Source organism: Capronia epimyces, assembly GCF_000585565.1.
Source record: "Capronia epimyces CBS 606.96 chromosome Unknown aczIQ-supercont1.1, whole genome shotgun sequence".
Taxonomy (NCBI): domain Eukaryota; kingdom Fungi; phylum Ascomycota; class Eurotiomycetes; order Chaetothyriales; family Herpotrichiellaceae; genus Capronia; species Capronia epimyces.
This window is the reverse complement of record NW_006912904.1, coordinates 2,965,175-2,983,616: the sequence shown is the minus strand read 5'-3', so window position 1 is coordinate 2,983,616 and position 18,442 is coordinate 2,965,175. Positions and strand designations below refer to the sequence as shown.

Sequence of the window (18,442 nt, the reverse complement as noted above, 5' to 3'; positions counted from 1 at the left end):
ACATGCTATCAAAGCCGAGTTGGCCCTTGGGGCCGCGGGTTTGATGATGCGTGTCCTTAGCAGTACATTCCCCAAAAAGTGTCTGTCCTTCGTGTACCCTTGCTCTCGTGAAACCCCGAAGTGCCAGCAGTCACATGAGGTAGCCATCAATTCTCCATGTTCTTCATCTTAGGCGCCCGCCATTGTCTCTTGAGCCCAAGATCCTGCATCCTGAACCGGGGTACTTTTGGTTGATTTAAGAGGAAGAGATGATAATTGGCCTTTAGGCGGCTTAGAGCATGGCGGGTTTGGATGGCATGGTGTTCAAGGATAATGCTGTTGTACGCAAAACTGAAGCGCGCCCCACGAGGCATGATTATCAAGTGAGGTGTAGGTTTGGAGGATCTCGCAGGACTCTGTCGGAGATTCGATAAAAATTGCAAGGACCAAGAGCTAGGTCAGTCTGTTGCCGGCGACAATCTCAGATTCAGGAGGACATGTTGGTTCAGACCACGAGTTGTGGTCGAGATAAGGCTGCGGTAGCGAGGACCGTCCGATCTCCTGAGTATCCGTGCGCGGAGAAACCACCTCGCCGCACCTTCCTTCCCCCAATATAACTTGACACAGTTGTCGACACCGCGTACACCGGACTCCTGTCACGAGCCTCGACATCGTTACGCAGCGAACCGTATCTCTCATCTTGATCTTGTCGTTAGGACCATCCCCTGCTCCGGTCTATAGTAGTAGCGAAGCATTACCGGAGCGACCATGGACCCCTTCTCCGGCGAGGGTGGTATGTTACCTCCCCCTAGGGACCTCGTTCATCCGTTAACCGTCTTCTAGAACTTCTCACTATAACCACCGCCTTCTACACTCATGCCTACCAAAGCGTCCTCGACTATGACACATCTGCCCTCTCCTCGGACAACAAAAAGACAGCACAGACCTTGAAGTACCGCGCACAGATCGCCCTGGGCCAAGCAACCGCAGTACTTTCCTCGCTGAAGTCTTCCAAAGACGCAGCCTCTCGTTCCATAGTAGCGCTGGCGCAACAGAACTCCGGAGACTCTTCTGCCGTCGAGACTGCTGCGTCTCTTGCCGAGTCCGACCCAGAAGATGCGGTTGTTCAGATTTGCGCGGGCACTGTCCTCGCAGCAGCAGGTGAATACGCCAAAGCCATTGAACTGTTGAACAAACATCAAGGGAGCCTTGAGGCTGTGGCACTGCTCGTGCAGATCCACCTGATACAGAACCGAACGGACCTCGCTGTCAAGGAAGTGGCTGCTGCCAAACGCTGGGCTCAGGACAGTCTTCTGATCAACCTGGCCGAGGCGTGGACGAACATTCGCGAAGGCGGCAGTGACAAATACCAATCCGCATTTTACGTGTACGAAGAGCTGGCCAGCACACCTGGAACCACCTCACCTACTGCGTTAGTGGGGCAGGCGGTTGCTGAGTTGCATCTGGGTCGCAGTGAAGAGGCTGAGGCGGCGTTGCAGCAGGCCGTGGCGTTGGAAAATGTGAACATCCAGGCAATTGCCAACAGCGTCGTTCTGGCGAGTCTGGTTGGCAAGAAACCAGAAGCGGTACAAGAGCTCCTCCAGCAATTACAAGAGAAGGACCGTGATCATACGCTCTTGAAGGATCTCGCGGAGAAGAGTCAGGCATTTGACACTGCCGCTGCAAAGTACAGCGCAAAAGCTGCCGCCTGATCGGGACAGCAGCTGCAGGATGAATAGCATTCGAACGATGAGCGACTGGGATTAGAGAAGGTGAGGCTTGCCTCGTAGCTCTGACGCTTCTCTAGAAAATGGCACGACGGCACGAACTCAGTCGGGTCTCTTGGGCGAAAACACTTCCTGAACGGTGTCAATGCCTCCCACCGGGAAGAAAATCATTTCTACCCAATCTAACAACACGAAGAGTGCACGGACGGGATTAGAGCGTAACGACGAGACGTTGAAAGTGTTGCAAGTGCATGCTGGGTTGGATTCCCTCTGGACGTTCTAGGGCACACGCTTAGATTTAGTCTGGAATCGAAGAAACAGATGGCAGAGGACTGCGACAAAAATACATATGAGCAATTCGACTACCTAATCCATTTCAACTCCATTACTCGGTCATTCATGCATGTAACAGGCCTGAACAGCGAAGTCTTGAGTACTAGTCCAGATAGCAACCAAGCCTTCGTTTGCGCTATTCTGGTCAACGCCCATAATCAGAATTTGCCCGTGACCACCGGTTAGAGGAACATGAAAACTCCGACATTCATTAATGGTGCCCGTTAGACGATGGTACTGCGACAGCCAAAGCCGGTACATGATAAAAGTAAACAGGCTCCGCTTCTTGAAGTCCCAGCAGCATACATTGCCTCTTGGAGAGCGATGCCTGATGGAAAGCATTTCCTGCAAGTCGGGTCTTCAAGAAACAGCGGAAGACAAACTGGCCGGATTCTCTTGGGCCGGGGAAACAGAAGAAAGGCCTTTACGTTTGATGAGTGCGCTATCTGCGAGAGAGGGGAATGTCTCGGCGAACGACCGGCCGAGCGACCAGTTCTCCAGACGGCGGACATGGCGCTCGAAGACAGGGTTGATGATGGGGTCGACCCTGTCCCGATCGGATGTCACGAGTAGGCAATCGGCAGGGTCGTAGGGCCAGTTGACGCTCAGGCCGCTCGTGAAGGGGATGAACCAGTTCTCAAACGGGTAGTCGTGGTAACTGGCGCAGAGCAGGTCGCGCATCCGGGGCCAGGGGAGGTGGTCTATCCAGACCGGGTGGGGTGTGAAAAGTTGCGTCGGGGTCGGACGGATCCAGTCGGGCAGTCGTTCGTAGTTCTCCTGCGTGGGGTTGATCTGCCATCGCAGGTGGAGGAACATGATGAACAGCACGCCGGCCTGCTCGGGCAGCCCTGAGATGTTGGGGAATTTGCTGATGATGTCCGTCATCAGCTGCGACAGCGGGTCGAGCTGGTGGCCGCCTGCCGGGTTGAGGAGCAACGAGACGCTCGGGTAGCTGGTAGGATTCAATAATGGGTTGGCGTTCGAGGCCTGGTTCACATTCGCCTCACGTCGACGAGACTGGAGGAAGTTGGAGAGCAGGCCGTCAAGCGGGCAAGTAGGTGGGACGTTTTTCGGAAGAGCTGTCCATGGCGGCAGTGGCGGTGATTGTTCAGAAAGCGACGGGTACACCGAACGCCGGCCAGGAGAGATGTTTTGCGCCTGAGAAGCAATGCTGTTTCCAGTTCGCTGGCCCAGGCTGTCGAGAAGGAAATTGAATGACAAACGTTCCCCAGAATCGTTTAGTTCCAGTCCCCGTTGGAGATTGTCTCGTTGGTGGACCAGCGCTTCTCTCGATGCCGACCATACTCTGCCGTCAGCTTGATCATCAGCCCCGAAAGGCGGCGGATATGTCGACCCTTCCATGGTCGCTTGAGATGTGTTGGGAGAGACAGGGAATTGCTGTCTCCCATTCAGATATGGATCAGAAGGAGGAATATTGCTGGGACGGAATTCAGCACTCTGCTGTCCAGCTCCAGGTTGGACATTGTGCTGTGCCGCCGTCGCGAGATCTAGGATATTATGAGCCACCGCACCCCGATCTCCCGTTGACTTCTTCACACGCGCATACCTGTCAAGCCTTGCGCACCGACAATAGGCTGTAGTATGGACATGATGGAGGCCAGCCTCCTTCTGATCTCGTCGTTCTCGGCCTGGATGGCATCTTTCTGCCGAATCACAGCCTGAAGCTCTTGGTAGGGTTGTTGGGATGTCAACTCTTGGATTCTGCGCTCCAGGTGCTCGATGTGCTGCTTCGTCCGCTCTCGAATGGCGCGTTGAGCCTCGCGGTCGTTAGCGCGCTTTTTGGCGAGCTGGTCGGGAGTGAGGCTGGCGACGCCGCGAGAGCCAGAGGGAGCCTTTCGCTTGCGGCTCGCCTGGGTCGGCGACGCGGGCGAGAGGTTGTCTGCGGGTGAGGACGTGTTGGAGGGATCATTTTGCATGGTGCCCTGCCCTGGGCTCTGACTCGCGGCGTAGGTCACTGACAAGGCATGAATCCCAGTGTCCACCAATTTGAGAGTAAACGAGTCATGCAGCGGATGCAGCGGAACTAAGTTTGTCAGGTTGCAGGTTGCAGGTTGCACAGATTGCCGGTGTGGGTGGGTGGATGTGGGTGCAGTGTGGGTGTTGCGGAGCATTTGACTCCACGGCGCATTATCATTTCATTATCATCGTAGCGCAGCCTCAGGCTTGCAATTCAATTCAATCATATTGCCATTCTTTGCTATGTCTTAATAGCCTCGATAGCAGTCCATTTCCGTCGCCGTCGACCTTTTCGACTTATCTCGCAAATCTGGTGTGGTTATCCCCAGCTGGCAGTATCAGAGCCGGCCTATTCAACTCCGTAGAAATCATAACCTAGAAAACCCTCTCGCCCCCTTCCATGCCAACACCAAAACACTCTGCTATCTCCATTTCCATGTCACCCTCGAGTGATGCACACTCTTGCTTTGGAGCCTCTCCTGGCCCGAATTCCTCAGGTGCTTATCCAGTGACTGGCGGCACAGAATGGGTTCTCAACATCCCAAATCGTTGGGAGAGAATAGTGAGATCGTTCAGAGGCCGTGGCAACTGGCTCTGCAAGGAAAACCTTTTCTGCCCTGTCTTCATTGCCAAAGTAAGGCTTGTTGTTGTAGAGACCACATCGTGTCAGTTCCTTGCGATTTGCTTCGACTTCTGCCCTGGATCGTGGAAGCATGTCACTGACAAGGGGATCAAAGACCGTCACATGTGGCTTAGCAGCTGTTTTGACTGGAATATGTTTCCCGTTGTATTTAGCCAGATGTCTGTTGAGTTCCTTGTCCAGCATGCGGGCATTCACCCTCATGAAGTTGGCCACATTGTCTCTGAACTGCTCTCCATCTTGATGATCGTATTCGTAACTCACAAATCCCAGGTTCTTGTCGGAGAAGGGAATAAAATCTTTCCTGCTGAGATCCTCGCCAAGAAGGTTCCATCCATTTGAGTAATCCTGGGTCCACGTGTTGGTGAGAGTTCCCATGAGGTCTGTAAGTTGTGGGATGTCTTTGTGGATAAAGTGATCAGCGAGATACACTCTCTCAACCGATTTCGGAAGATCGCTGATGATTTCTTGAGCATACCACCGCGCTTTCGAATGGATATGTAACTCGATCACCTTGAGGGATGGGACGCGTTGAATGCTTGTTCTCAACATGTACATGAAAGTGGCCATATCGTTGACGTGGTCATACATTGCACTGTGAATACAGAGTCTCAGGACTCGCAACTTCTTAGCTTCTGCAAGTCGAGAAAGGACATTCATGCCCATCTGAAGGAAGTTGTTGCCATGCTGAGCGGCAAAGTCTGAGATGTTCCAATTCAGGATCTCCAGAGTTGGCAGGACCACCTTGAAAACATGCACCAATATGACCACACTGTTCGAGGCGATGTCAAGTTCCCTGAGCTGGGGCGGGGCTTGGGTTATCGGGTGAATCAGATTATTGAGCCCCAAATTTTGCCCTGGCATCATGTACCTATTGTGAAGGACTGATCGAGGATCTGTGCCAATTCGGAGGCGCTGAAGGTCCGGCTTGTTTTTCAACACCTGTGCTTGAGTGACCGGCATGTTCAAGTTGTCTAGGACCAAAACCTTGATTTTGCCCAAGAATTGTAGTTGGTTGATCATTTTGATGCGTTTCTGATACTCCTGTCCGTCCAGAGTAAGATTGAGGGTTCCTGATCGGATGGAAGTGTCGACTTTCCCGCAAGGGTGTGCCAACGAGCTCGTCTGAGCACCATAGCCGTCCGGGCCAACGCCAAAGATCTTCAGCTGTTCAAGCGTGTCTTTCGAATGATGAAGGATAGTAGCTATGTCCCTGAAAAACTGGCTTGGACTGTTGTGCGGTAGCTCTAGCGTTAGGCTCTTCATGTTCTTATAGGCTGCTCCGTTCTTCAGGGCTTGATCGACAAAAAGCTGCAGTCTGTTGTGTGGGACCTTGACAATGAATTGATGTCGGTCATTTGCTGTGTTGTGGAACAACTGTCGACAAACTGCAGGCAAACTTTCCAGACCACCGAACCCATGGCTTGTGAGCGGTTCTTCAGGACCGTCATCGGCAGAGATCTCCACATTCTGGAAGACTCTGTCACGAACTTCTTGCGGAAGTGAGAGAAGGTGAAGGGCCGGATACGTGGCCGATGCTGAAGCAACGTTTGCAAGCTGAGGTACGAAGAGGGCAGATCGTAAGCCGGCTTGAAAAATGGTCAGAACGCGCAATTGCCACCGCGGTAGAGACCACTTACCCACGCCACCGGGGTCTGCACCGAAGATGACAGTGGTAGCCATATTTGAATGCCTTGAGCTGTTGTTCGTTTGTCAATCTAGTCTTGTCTGCAAAGAGGTGTTCTGAGATAGAACGCGGAATACGTGGTGTGAAGTTGTGGATAGAAAATGGTCAAAGAAGACCTCGATAGTTGAAGAAGGATGTGAAGGAGAGTGAAAAAGAAAACAAGAGAGTGAGACTCGTTTGAAGATTCAAATAGTTGCGCCCGCGCATGTCGGTCCCACTTGAGGTGACAATAGGTCCTCAACCGTGGACCAAGTGACAATAGACTTTCACTCAGTGAATAAGCCTGGGACATGCAGCACCTATTGTTCTGTAAGCTCAATAGGGTATTCACGCGTGTTTCCTTGCCTAGGCCCCAGCCACACATGTGTTCCTTTCCCAGGGTTCGGCAGAATCTTAGGGTTCGGCAGAATCTTTTGCATCTAGACGACAAAATGGACAACCAGCACAGCGCATTGTGCGCACCACCTGAGTGCCGTATTAGCAAGCAAAGCTGAGTTTACTCAACCCGCATACGAATATTAGCGCTGACCAGAAATTCCGCGGCAAAGAGTGCCCATATGTAATGCATGCTATCAATGGGCACATGTCTCTTTGGGAGGTTTCTAGTGCCAACAGTGGATATGAAAAGTATATGCTCAGTGGGAAGCCAGTCCAGTTGAGAATGAGCCTCATCGGCGTGGTAGTGCCGACAGATGTGTCAAAACACCTTACAGTTGTGTAGCCATTGGTAGCCAGGGATGGTAGTGCCAGCGTTCTGCTTCTTGCAAGTCCCTTTTTCGCGACATATGATAGGTGGACCACTGACAAGATCAGGAGTCCTCAAGCAAGGCACGTGCAAGCTGTACCCCTCTGGAAATTAGGGTGGGAGGAAATAGGTGTTGCGCATAAACACACTCTGAGCCTCGTCAGTGGGGCCACAGTGCTCACCTACGTCTCCGAGGTATGGCGGCGTAACGAAACAAGGAAAAGTAGATGTAAATCATTTCCAGCCATCGCAGCCATCTCGCCTTGATGGGGATTTCACCTTTCGCCTTTCGAGCACTCGCAGGTTGGGCTCCACAGTTCCATGGACAGGTTCTGTTCTATTCATCGACCGGCCGATCTCAACCGGAACAGACTCTTGGGTCAACGGACTGAAGACTTGTGATTCAGGAATAGTGCGAGAGACGAGATAGAGATACGGCAACAGGAAGAGTATGCGAACCCCGTGGAAGAAGTGACGCGTGTGGAAGTCTGAAGCGTCTCGCAAACTTCCACTTCTTTGAACAGTGAAGTCGTGAACTTCACTTCCCACCTTGGCCTTGGCGAAGGATTCACGTGACAACAAGTAAGCTTTCTGATCATTGTGCTCTGCAAGTGCGAAGCTTCAACGTCTGCAGTACTGTCCTCCTCCAACGCATGCAGGCTTTCCTATCTGCACGACTCTTTTCTTTTTCAAGGACTGGCGTGGGAGGGCGGAGGTGATGCTGATAGGATTCACCTTTCGGCAGTCTCCGCGGCTGACCTTTGTTCGCTCATTCAGCTCTTCTTCCCACCGACCTGCTGTCTCCCACACCTCCTCTCGATTGGACTTCCGCGCCATCGACTCTAAATGGCAGCAGCAATGGGCCTCGGAGGCCGGTCTTTCGAGGCGGCGGCAATCATCTGAGAAGTGCTATGTCCTTCCTATGTTTGCCTACCCATCGGGGTCACTGCACATGGGGCACCTACGGGTTTACACGATATCCGATGTCATAGCTCGCTACAGGCGGATGAGAGGCGATGAAGTACTACATCCAACGGGCTGGGACGCTTTTGGATTGCCAGCCGAGAATGCTGCTATCGAACGCGGGATTGATCCAGCCGTCTGGACGGAAGACAACATGGCAAAGATGAAAAAGCAGCTCCAGAGCATGAATACCAGCTTCGATTGGGATGCCGTAGGTCAAGAGCTTGGAGAATACCGTACATAGCGCTGATGGACTCATGTAGGAAATATCAACATGTTCGCCATCATTCTACAAGCATACTCAGGCACTTTTCCTCAAATTGTATCATCGTGGACTGGCATATCAAGCAGAAGCATTGGTGAATTATGATCCAGTTGACAAAACTGTCCTTGCTAATGAACAGGTATGGGCCTCCTTGCTGGCTGGATTATTGTTTTGACTGGTGAGCAGGTCGACAGCAGTGGCCGCTCTTGGAGATCTGGAGCTTTGGTACAACAGATCAAACTTCGTCAATGGTTCTTTCGCATCACCGCGTACCGGGAGGCTTTGCTCCGTGACCTCAACTATCTGTCCGAAGGTGATAAGTGGCCCGAAAGGGTGCTATCGCAGCAGCGAAACTGGATCGGCCGGTCTACTGGCGCACGCATTCAATTTGACTTGCAGAGAGACATGGGAACGTCGGTGCCCGTCCGTGTTTTTACAACACGACCAGACACGCTGCTCGGTGTAGAATACATCGCTCTTTCTATGACCCATCCTCTTGTACAGCAGTTGGCAACACAGTCTCCCGAGTTGCAGCGATTTCTAGACAAGCGAGCATCCTTTCCACCAGACTCCAAGGCAGGGTTCGAGTTACCGCTTCGCGCCCTCCACCCGCTTTCCCATATCCTCGAGACCAACCAAGAGCCACTTCCCGTCTTTGCTGCGCCCTACGTGCTCGATGATTACGGCGAGGGAGCGGTGATGGGCGTCCCTGCGCATGACTCTCGTGACTTGAGCTTCTGGAAACTCCACAGACCTTCGTCTCCCATCACTGTCGTCGTTAGATCTGCAAACGCCGATGCGTCTCAAACCCAAATCTATCCTGCAGAATTGACCGAAGCATATACAAATGCCGGCTTTTTGACTTCGGCATGCGGGCCGTACGCAGGGCTGTCTAGCCACGATGCCAGCCTGAAAATTGTGGACGACTTGAAGAAAGATGGCCGGGGAGAACCGTATGAGACATGGAGGTTGCGTGACTGGCTGGTAAGCCGCCAGAGATACTGGGGAACACCGATTCCCATTGTGCATTGTCCCGATTGTGGAACAGTGCCTGTCCCTACTGAAGACCTCCCGGTCGTGCTACCTCAGCTCGATTCGTCTGTCAAAGGGCAGACGGGTAATCCTTTAGATAGGATTGATGCTTGGATCAATTGCGAATGTCCGAAATGTGGCCATCCCGCCAAAAGAGAATCGGATACGATGGATACCTTCGTCGATTCTGCGTGGTACTTCATGCGCTTCCCAGATCCATCCAACGAGGATGAGCTTTTCTCCCCACAGTCAGCTACGAGCATGCTTCCAGTCGATATCTACGTGGGTGGAGTCGAGCATGCAATCCTGCATCTGCTCTATGCTCGATTTATATACAAGTTCTTATGCAGTGAGGGCCTCGCTCCCAGCCAGGTAGGCAACGAGGAGCCCTTTCAACGGCTTGTGGCCCAAGGTATGGTTCATGGAAAGACGTTTTCTGACCCAGACACCGGTCGGTTCCTGTTAGCTGGGGAAGTTGACAATGATGGCGAAACCCCTCTTATGAAGTCAAGCGGAAAGCCAGCAAAGGTTAGCTGGGAGAAGATGTCCAAGAGCAAGCATAACGGCGTAGACCCGTCTGCCGCGATTGACAAATTCGGAGCCGATGCTTTACGGGCTCACATCCTATTTGCAGCCCCGGTCAGCGAAGTTTTGCAATGGGACGAGAAAAAGATCACCGGGATTCAACGGTGGTTTGGCCGCGTGAATCGGCTAGTATCTGATCTTATTGCTGAAGAAGCAGTTGGCGGAGTTGATGATCTATCGATGGTCCTCAATGATCTCCACTCGCTATCTGAAGACGACATCCAGATCCTGCTGATAGCGCAAGCCACCTGCAGGAGTATCTCTCAAACTTTCTCCAACGACATCTACAGCCTGAATACCGCAGTCTCCGATCTCATCAAACTTACGAACGCGCTTCATGAAACCGGAGTGAAGAGCTTGAAACCGGCAATTGCATATCACACAATTTCCGCACTGCTGCGAATGATGGCTCCGATAACGCCGGCCTTTGCTGAAGAATGCTGGCAGGGTCTGACGGCCGGTGCTAATACAGGAAGCATCTTTAGCACGACTTGGACGAGTGATGTGATTGCCCCGGAGCAAGAATCCTTGTTGCGAAGCCGCAAGAAATCCATGACGTGTGCAGTTCAGATCAACGGCAAGCTTCGATTCACCACGCAGATCCCATCCGGTCAAGCTCAGGGTACGTCTGCGGCCGAGAAGGCCGCAAGGGAGACAGAAATAGTCGATGCAGTGCTCAAAACAGACAACGGCCGAGTGTGGCTGACAGAGAAGCATGACTGGGGGAAGCGGAAAAGAGTAGTTGTCGTTGGCGGAGGCAAAGTGCTGAACGTGGTCTTCTGAGCCTACTATATGTATAAAACTCACAGTAAGTTGCTGTTGGACCATACTCTGTACATAATAATACGATAACTTGTCTGCGGGAAGTTCGTTCTCACTTCACTGTCTGTAGGTACTTGCCCTCGTTCTGCTGTGCCCTTCACGCACGCACAAAGCAGACAGCAAAATCAAATGAAAACTATCTGTTCAACTGGCAAAAACTTTTTCCACGAACCCCTTTGATATGGGGGTCGTGGGAAGTGAAACCCGGGTTCGCAGGGTTTTTCCTTTGCAGGTCGTCTCGTCTCATCGGTTGTTGTTAACCCGGGTTCACAGGGTTGCTTTTGTCTCAATGTTGTGGTTATTAGACCGGGCTCGCAGGTCTTAAAATCGGCTTGAAAAGTCGTCAGATCTGGCATGATTCGAACTCGAGGATTTTGTCGTCGGGTCGCCCAGTCGATTGGCTGCCTTCCACTCTGCTAGCCGGCTTGCTGCCATTAAGCCAGAGTGGTTTGTCCTGTGCCAATCGGTGCTGGGGGTCTTTGCGTTATTGGGAAGAAAATTGGTCAATTAAATACATATCCTGTTATTTTTCAGGAATTCTGCCGGCACCTGGGGGCTGCAGTGAAGGAGGGTTCACTGTTCACTGCCTGTCGATATTTGTTGCCGTTATCCCGATATTTCATGACCATCAGTTTTGATTTTTGATATACCTTATCTACGTGCTCTCTCTACGATTCGAACAATCAAGCAGCTGAGTCAGTCTAGTTCAGCTGCTCATGCTGTAACTACCAGTAGTCCGTGGTAGTTGGGAGTTGGGAGTTGGGAGTTGGGAGTTGGGAGTTGGAGTCATGCCAGGCAAGGCTGAAATCGGCAGCCTCGTCATCTCCGGTTCTCCGAGGTTTATCCGAGGCTACAAAATTGTCTCCCATCATTGGCTTCCCGACGCAGACCGATCGAATTTCCATACGATTTTTGAGGCACACTGCGCCTGAAAGCCACCATGAGACCGAGAGTACGGCCTCCGGGCTCTATACAATGGGGCCGTACACCTCGGACGAGGGCTTGTCCTTTCCAACGTCGCTTCTTTGCCGCGGTGGCGGACGCAGTCAGGTACGCTCAAATCAACCATCTATCTTTCATGGTGCGTGCCGCTGACCTTGAGCCCGGTTAGGCCATATGACGTCGTAGTCATCGGCGGCGGCCATGCAGGCACTGAAGCCAGTGCCGCGGCAGCAAGATCGGGGGCGCGGACTGCCCTGGTTACACCCTCCCTTTCCAATCTGGGCGTTTGTTCCTGTAATCCCAGCCTCGGCGGCATTGGCAAAGGCACAATGCTGCGCGAAATCGATGCTTTAGACGGGGTCGCTGGTCGAATTGTTGACAAAGCTGGAATCCAATTTCGGATGCTGAACAGGAGCAAGGGTCCTGCCGTCTGGGGACCTCGAGCGCAGATTGACAGAGATCTATACCAGAAATACATGAGGGCAGAGATGCTTTCGACGCCAAACCTGAGTGTACTGGAAGGGAAGGTCGCGGATATTATAGTGTCGAAAGAAAACATCGACCCGGGTGATAAAGTATCACAGGGACGTATCACCGGCATTCGCCTTGAAGATGGACAGGTCATTCCTGCGTCCCACGTGGTCATCACCACCGGTACATTCCTGGGTGGAGAGATCCATATCGGCCTAGAGGCATACCCTTCTGGGCGGATGGGAGAAGCCGCTACCACCGGTCTCAGCAAATCGCTGAGGAGTGCAGGATTTACCCTAGGACGGCTCAAGACCGGTACTCCACCACGATTGGATCGAGACACCATTGATTTCGATGTCCTTGAGATCCAGCGTGGTGATTCACCACCGACGCCCTTTTCTTACTTAAATAGCAGCGTCCAGATCGGTGACGAAGGTCAATTGCATTGTTGGTTGACCTACACCAACGAGGCGGCACATGACATTATCCGTGCAAATCTTGACAAGTCGATCCACATCCGCGAGACTGTCAAAGGACCACGCTACTGTCCCTCTCTGGAATCTAAGATCATGCGCTTTGGACACAAACCAAGGCACTTGATATGGCTAGAACCGGAAGGCCTGGCACCAAATAAAGTCATCTATCCCAACGGAATCAGCATGACGGTGCCAGCTGATGCACAATACGCTATGCTAAGGACGATCAAAGGGTTGGAGAATGTGAAAATGCTCCAACCAGGCTATGGCGTTGAATATGATTATATCGACCCGCGGAACCTATTCCCAACCCTGGAGACTAAATTAATCAAAGGTCTCTTTTTAGCTGGTCAGATCAACGGCACCACAGGCTACGAGGAGGCAGCGGCACAGGGTGTCGTTGCGGGTATCAACGCCGGTCTGTCGGCCCAGGGGAAGGGGCCGTTCACCCTTTCTCGCGCCGAAGCGTTCATTGGGATCCTGATTGACGACCTAATCACCAAAGGCGTCAGCGAGCCGTATCGGATGTTTACAGCCCGAAGCGAGTATCGCATGAGCTGCCGAGCAGACAACGCAGATCTTCGTTTGACAGAGAAGGGCCGACAGGCAGGGGTAGTTGGCGACACACGATGGGCACACTTTACCAGCACTCGAGATCAAATGGGTGAGTTACAAGCGGCCCTTCAGGAGGCACGATTCTCGAGCCAGGAATGGTTGAAGTTTGGCATTCAAACACGCGTCGATTCATCGAGACGAAGTGCCTTCGACATGCTCCGTTTACCCGGAATCGACGTCGACACGGTCGCCAATCGTGTTGAAGCACTACCTAATCCGGCCAACTACGACGAGAAAGTCAAGTCGCGAGTGCAGATTGAGAGCATCTACGCCCCATACATTTCCTACCAACAGCGAGCGGTCGAAGTGTTCCAACGAGACGAATCGCTTGCACTACCAGCCGGCTTGGATTATGATAGAATCCATGGCTTGAGTATGGGAGAGAAAGAGGTCTTGAAACTGGTCAGGCCTTCGAGTGTGGGCATGGCCAGAAGGGTCGAGGGGCTCACCCCTGCTGGGGCATTGCGTTTGCTCCAGTACGCTCGACGAGGTGCATCTTCAGGGCCTGGAACATCAAGTGCAGTGTTATCTAACAGGCAACTGGCAAAATCGGAAAAGCTTGACGACGAGGATGTCGCTGGCACTGTGTAGGGTGGTGCATGGTTGCAGGGTTACAGGGTTTTGTATGAGTACACATCGTGGACGAAGTGTTTCCATTAGCATAGCGACAGGCGTTTGTTCTCGCGCACCAGGCCAGGAACTCGATGGGATGGCGGCGATATAAGAGTTGCGTGGAAAGGGACATAATAGATGACTGTTGTCTTCTCCTTTACTGAAACCAGGCTTCATCTGTAGGGAGTGTGTAGTATCTGGTGCAAGGTCGTGAACGAAGCCGCTTAGTCATCCAGGCCCGCAGCCCGCAACAGTCATAACCGCAGTTGCAAAACCCTTTGCTCTCGCTCGCCTTTGAGCTTCAATCGACACGCTCAGTTCAACCCGCCGTCTATTTCGATTCCTGCCCTCTTCTTCCTCCGTCCCTCCATCCTTCTCTGTTCCGTCTTTGCCTTGTCGCCCAATGATCACGATTGAATGATCCCGCCGCCGCGACAACATGCCATGGCCTCGGTTGTCCAGCTGGCGAGCCGTGGTGGTGTGAGCTCTCAAATAGCATTTCACCTGGCTGCTCGAAGAGCCGTGCCCGTGTCTGCATACACGAGTGCCGCCGGGAGCTGTAGCGCAAGAAACTTGCCTCGACTAGGTCAGCGATGCTCCTTCTCGACGTCGCCTCCGTTTTCGTCTCCTGTAGCATCTCGCTTCATTGTCTCGTGGTATGCAACTCGTGCTATTCTCCTGTGCACAGTGCCGGTCAAATGACTGACGATATCACCCCAGGCCAGCCATAAGTGCACGAGGGACGAGGCCATTGCAGATCCGGACGTCTCTAGAACGGTGGTGTTGGCAGACTCGCAGTTCATCGACGCGGCCGAGTGAAGCCGGGCGTGGCGACAGGGATGGCAGCACCAGGTAAGGCAAGAGTCTGTCCAATGTGTTGCTTCGTTGTGATTGTGCTCCATTGTTCTCTCCAACAAACCCTGCAAAGAAGCCTATAGACGTCTCTACTTCCACGCGAGAACGGATGGTGCCGATGGAAACGTGCAAACGAGGCTTCGATGCTGGCCTGTGCTTCGAAAAGAGCCATGTGCCTCCTCGCTTGTACCTTTACTCAACACTTAGATGGTCGCTGAACTCGCTTGTGCTTGATGAGTCTCTTCATTTACACAACCGCAACCCCGATTGCCATTGACCACCACAGACCCTCTCGTGATGGACCACACTGACCTGATCTCCCATCTTTAGCACGAGTACAAGCACCAACTCGAGTGCGAGTTCGAGTTCGAGTACGCAGGCTCTACCAAAAGCCAAATTGAGCAAACTCATCCCACGGCTCACGCAACCCGTGCCACGCGAGAACATCTACACCATCCCCAACATACTGACGTTCACACGACTCGTCGCCGCCCCGGCCGTAGGGTACTTCATCCTGCAAGGCCAACCGTTGTGGGCGTTGTCGCTCTTCTTCTACGCCGGCATCACCGACATGGTCGACGGGTACCTTGCGCGCAGATACAACGCGCAGACGGTGGTGGGCACTGTCATCGACCCCATGGCCGACAAAGCCCTCATGACGATCACAGTCGTCGCGCTCGCCATGAATGGCACCCTGCCGCTGTGGCTCGCCGTCATAATCCTAGGCCGCGACGTCGCCCTGGCCATCTCGGCAATCTACTTTCGCTGGATCTCGCTGCCTCCGCCGAAAACCATGGCCCGCTACTGGGACTTCAGCCTGCCCAGCGCCGAGGTGCACCCCACCGAGATCTCAAAGATCAACACCTTCCTCCAGCTCCTGCTGGTCGGGAACGCCATGTTGTTACCCGTCCTGCCCGACGCCTGGCTGCATGCTTGGAACCTGCCGGGCATCTTCGAGGGCTGGACCTATCTCGTCGCCGGCACTACCGTGTGGAGCGGCCTGAGCTATGTCTCGAACAAAGACGCGGTCAAGATCCTCTCCACAAAAGAGATCCAGGCAAGGCTGGAGAAGAAGGATGCTGACAAGAACGAGGCAGACTCGTCCAAGTAGAAGCATCATCATAGGATCATCGCCATGCCGAAGCTCAAGGTGGAAAAGAAAAGTTGGCCCCGGTACGGTGTACGAATAGCACAAGAAGAGTCTAAGGAGATATTTCGGTTGTAGAAGATTTCGTGCAGTGGAGTTCTTCATGTGGTCTGTTTTCCATCGTCTCTAACTAGAATACGTTTTTGTGTTAGCCCACTCCATCCCTTCTTACATGGAACGAAGTGGTTCCAGCAATGGCTGACGTCGGACACGGCTACGCTGACGTCGGACAGCTATCTCAAAAAGCATAGCACGTTCATTGCATTCGTCATACATGAAAAGTCATGCAGTTCATCGGCCTACAGCCCTTCCTAGCCTCGCCTGCGCCGTCGCAGGAGCTTGATCCGGCCAGCTTCCGACCGCATCGTCAACCTCCTCGAGGAAGACGGCGGAATTGAGCACATTGGTACCACCCAGCACCACCCTGATACCCGGCACAGAAGCATTGACCTGGGCGACCATCTTGGCTTCCTCATATGTAACCCCGCCCACCATAAACACAATGATATCTTGCGGTTTGTCACGCGTATGACCCTCAAGGAACGGGTATTGCAACTCCTTCAACCGGCCTTTGATCAGATTCTGCAGCGTGTTTTCAAGCCGGGGCGAATGCTGCGTATAGACATTCTCCACGCCCTTGATGTTGAGGTTCCGGCGGAACTGGCTGAACGGAGAAGATGCAGCGTCGAAAAGATCCGTAAATCCGCCGGCCACGGGTGCAGGTTGTAAGCTGTGATGGTAGGCAAGAAGTTTGGGTATGATAGACAGTTTGTTCGTTGAGATGTCAGCCACGGTGGTGAGCAGGTCGAGGAGAACAGGGAGCGCATTGTTCTGGTTTCTTTCGTAGCGGATGGCATATAATGCTACTAGCCGGATTTTGTTGTCTGCCGGGATATTTGGTTTCTGGATAAGGCTTTGCAGGGTTTTCAGGTCGGTGACGTGGTTGTCGTTGCACACCAGACTCTGCTCGAGCTCCGACACGTCGAGTAACGAGTCCGCCGAAACTCGGCGACTAAGTTCACTCACCAGGGTTACGTGCTTCGACACGTTCCCGGAAAGCTTGCGGAATTCCGGGTAGTCTTCGACAAAGCGCTTCATATCGGCAATTGATTCGATCTGAGCACTTGATTTTGTGCGCGCCTGGTACTGATCGACATATTCTTTGATGTTGCCCCCTAAGTCGCCAAAGTTTTGGTACATGTTCTTCTTGAAGAAGGGATCCTGGTCCTGGGAGAGAACTATCTCCTTTAATTCAGGACGGACGTCAGGAACACTACTCAGATCCACCCGGCCATTTTTGATGCCGATTAACTCATGAACTTGGGCCTGATATGTCCATTGGGTGAGTAATGGAGTGATCGGATCGTCTCTCCGGTCCAGGAGCAACAGAATGGGCGGAGTGTCCGGTTTTCGGAAGTCGAAGAGTTGTTCTTCCTGGGTGATTTGATATCGAATTTCCGTGGCAAGTTTCTTGGCCATCAGACTGTTTTTCTGATACCGTATCAAGGGGTTCTTCTTTAGAGACAGTAACAGGGCGATCAGGCCCTCGGTTGTTCTCTGCAGAGCATCCGTATTCCAAATATCCGGACTGTGGCTCCAGAGCCTTTGTTTCGGAAATCCCAGGTCCAGCGACATCAAATCAGGATTGACGACAATATAGTCCGCAAAATATTCCTGGACCGACTTGACAACCTCATGATCGTCTGCCTCCGCCAACCTCTCTAGCGTCGACTTCTTAATGATATTGCTGAAGTAGATATTGTACTCTCCATACTTGGGATCACGCAGCTCGTCAATGAGGAACTGTATCGAATCAGGTGAGGGTCGGACAAAGCAAAGGCATCTGAGGTGTCGCATGCGTTCCCGAGCAGGATTGTCCAGTCGATCGATGAGGAAGACTTCGTGTTTGAGCAGGGCGGACTGGGTGATGGCGGTGGAGACAATGGAGACAGTATCTCGATCCAGGATTAGGATCTTCATTTTTGACGACTGCGACGCCGCTGCTCCTTCGCCGACCCCCGCGATCTTGGAGATATAGTTCTGGACGGCCGATGCCACGTCCATTTTCGCTTCGCTTTGTCGCAGGGTTATGGACGTTATATTACCGGGTCATTCTGATATCTGAGAAGAAAGCGGGGGGCCGAGAGCCCACGAGGCAGATGATGAGGTCAGGTGGGATGCAGAACTGGAGGGGAGGAGAGATAGATGAGGCCAGGGAGAAGAGACCACAGGTCCGTCTGAGTGTGGCAAGGTATGCCTGTCTGCTGCGAGCCTGACTGCGTGAGTCCAGGTACCAAGTACATAGTGTTCACTGTTGACAGTTATCTCCGGGAGATCGGGCCATTCCCCTTTCGGCAGAGCCTCATGCCGCCCTGTGTCTGCTCAAAAACTGCGGCGCCAGCATACCTAAGTATGTACACAGTACGGAGTACAGCAAGAAAAATCACTTTCACGCTTCTCTACTATCTACTACGGAGTACAAGCCTGCTCGAGCATTAACTTACACCAGTGACTCTAGCTCTCTCTCGACATGACTCTGGCAAGAAGACGTACAATGCATCGCAATACA

The 18,442-nt window shown here is 52.7% G+C and overlaps 8 protein-coding genes across 8 annotated transcripts; 4 read left to right on the top strand and 4 right to left on the bottom strand.

Moving 5' to 3' along the window:
* Window positions 1-146: 146 nt before the first annotated feature.
* On the bottom strand, window positions 147-353 carry A1O3_01093 (uncharacterized protein; the record flags this gene model as incomplete). The annotated part of the gene is made up of 1 exon (XM_007731241.1): window positions 147-353. One exon carries the CDS (start codon window positions 351-353, stop codon window positions 147-149), a length of 207 nt encoding a protein of 68 aa, XP_007729431.1.
* Window positions 354-747: 394 nt separating this feature from the next.
* On the top strand, window positions 748-1,691 carry A1O3_01092 (uncharacterized protein; the record flags this gene model as incomplete). Its single annotated transcript, XM_007731240.1, has 2 exons — window positions 748-772; window positions 823-1,691. 2 exons carry the CDS (start codon window positions 748-750, stop codon window positions 1,689-1,691), a joined length of 894 nt encoding a protein of 297 aa, XP_007729430.1.
* Window positions 1,692-2,399: 708 nt separating this feature from the next.
* A1O3_01091 (uncharacterized protein) lies at window positions 2,400-3,976 on the bottom strand (the record flags this gene model as incomplete). The annotated part of the gene is made up of 2 exons (XM_007731239.1): window positions 2,400-3,547; window positions 3,607-3,976. 2 exons carry the CDS (start codon window positions 3,974-3,976, stop codon window positions 2,400-2,402), a joined length of 1,518 nt encoding a protein of 505 aa, XP_007729429.1.
* A 533-nt stretch (window positions 3,977-4,509) lies between these two features.
* On the bottom strand, window positions 4,510-6,339 carry A1O3_01090 (uncharacterized protein; the record flags this gene model as incomplete). Its single annotated transcript, XM_007731238.1, has 2 exons — window positions 4,510-6,245; window positions 6,297-6,339. 2 exons carry the CDS (start codon window positions 6,337-6,339, stop codon window positions 4,510-4,512), a joined length of 1,779 nt encoding a protein of 592 aa, XP_007729428.1.
* A 1,467-nt stretch (window positions 6,340-7,806) lies between these two features.
* Window positions 7,807-10,716, top strand: A1O3_01089 (leucyl-tRNA synthetase; the record flags this gene model as incomplete). The annotated part of the gene is made up of 3 exons (XM_007731237.1): window positions 7,807-8,262; window positions 8,315-8,455; window positions 8,500-10,716. 3 exons carry the CDS (start codon window positions 7,807-7,809, stop codon window positions 10,714-10,716), a joined length of 2,814 nt encoding a protein of 937 aa, XP_007729427.1.
* Window positions 10,717-11,695: 979 nt separating this feature from the next.
* A1O3_01088 (tRNA uridine 5-carboxymethylaminomethyl modification enzyme GidA) lies at window positions 11,696-13,850 on the top strand (the record flags this gene model as incomplete). The annotated part of the gene is made up of 2 exons (XM_007731236.1): window positions 11,696-11,805; window positions 11,867-13,850. 2 exons carry the CDS (start codon window positions 11,696-11,698, stop codon window positions 13,848-13,850), a joined length of 2,094 nt encoding a protein of 697 aa, XP_007729426.1.
* Window positions 13,851-15,297: 1,447 nt separating this feature from the next.
* Window positions 15,298-15,837, top strand: A1O3_01087 (CDP-diacylglycerol-glycerol-3-phosphate 3-phosphatidyltransferase; the record flags this gene model as incomplete). Its single annotated transcript, XM_007731235.1, has 1 exon — window positions 15,298-15,837. The coding sequence occupies one exon, from the start codon at window positions 15,298-15,300 to the stop codon at window positions 15,835-15,837; it is 540 nt and encodes a 179-aa protein (XP_007729425.1).
* Window positions 15,838-16,164: 327 nt separating this feature from the next.
* A1O3_01086 (uncharacterized protein) lies at window positions 16,165-17,937 on the bottom strand (the record flags this gene model as incomplete). Its single annotated transcript, XM_007731234.1, has 1 exon — window positions 16,165-17,937. One exon carries the CDS (start codon window positions 17,935-17,937, stop codon window positions 16,165-16,167), a length of 1,773 nt encoding a protein of 590 aa, XP_007729424.1.
* Between the last annotated feature and the right edge of the window lie 505 nt (window positions 17,938-18,442).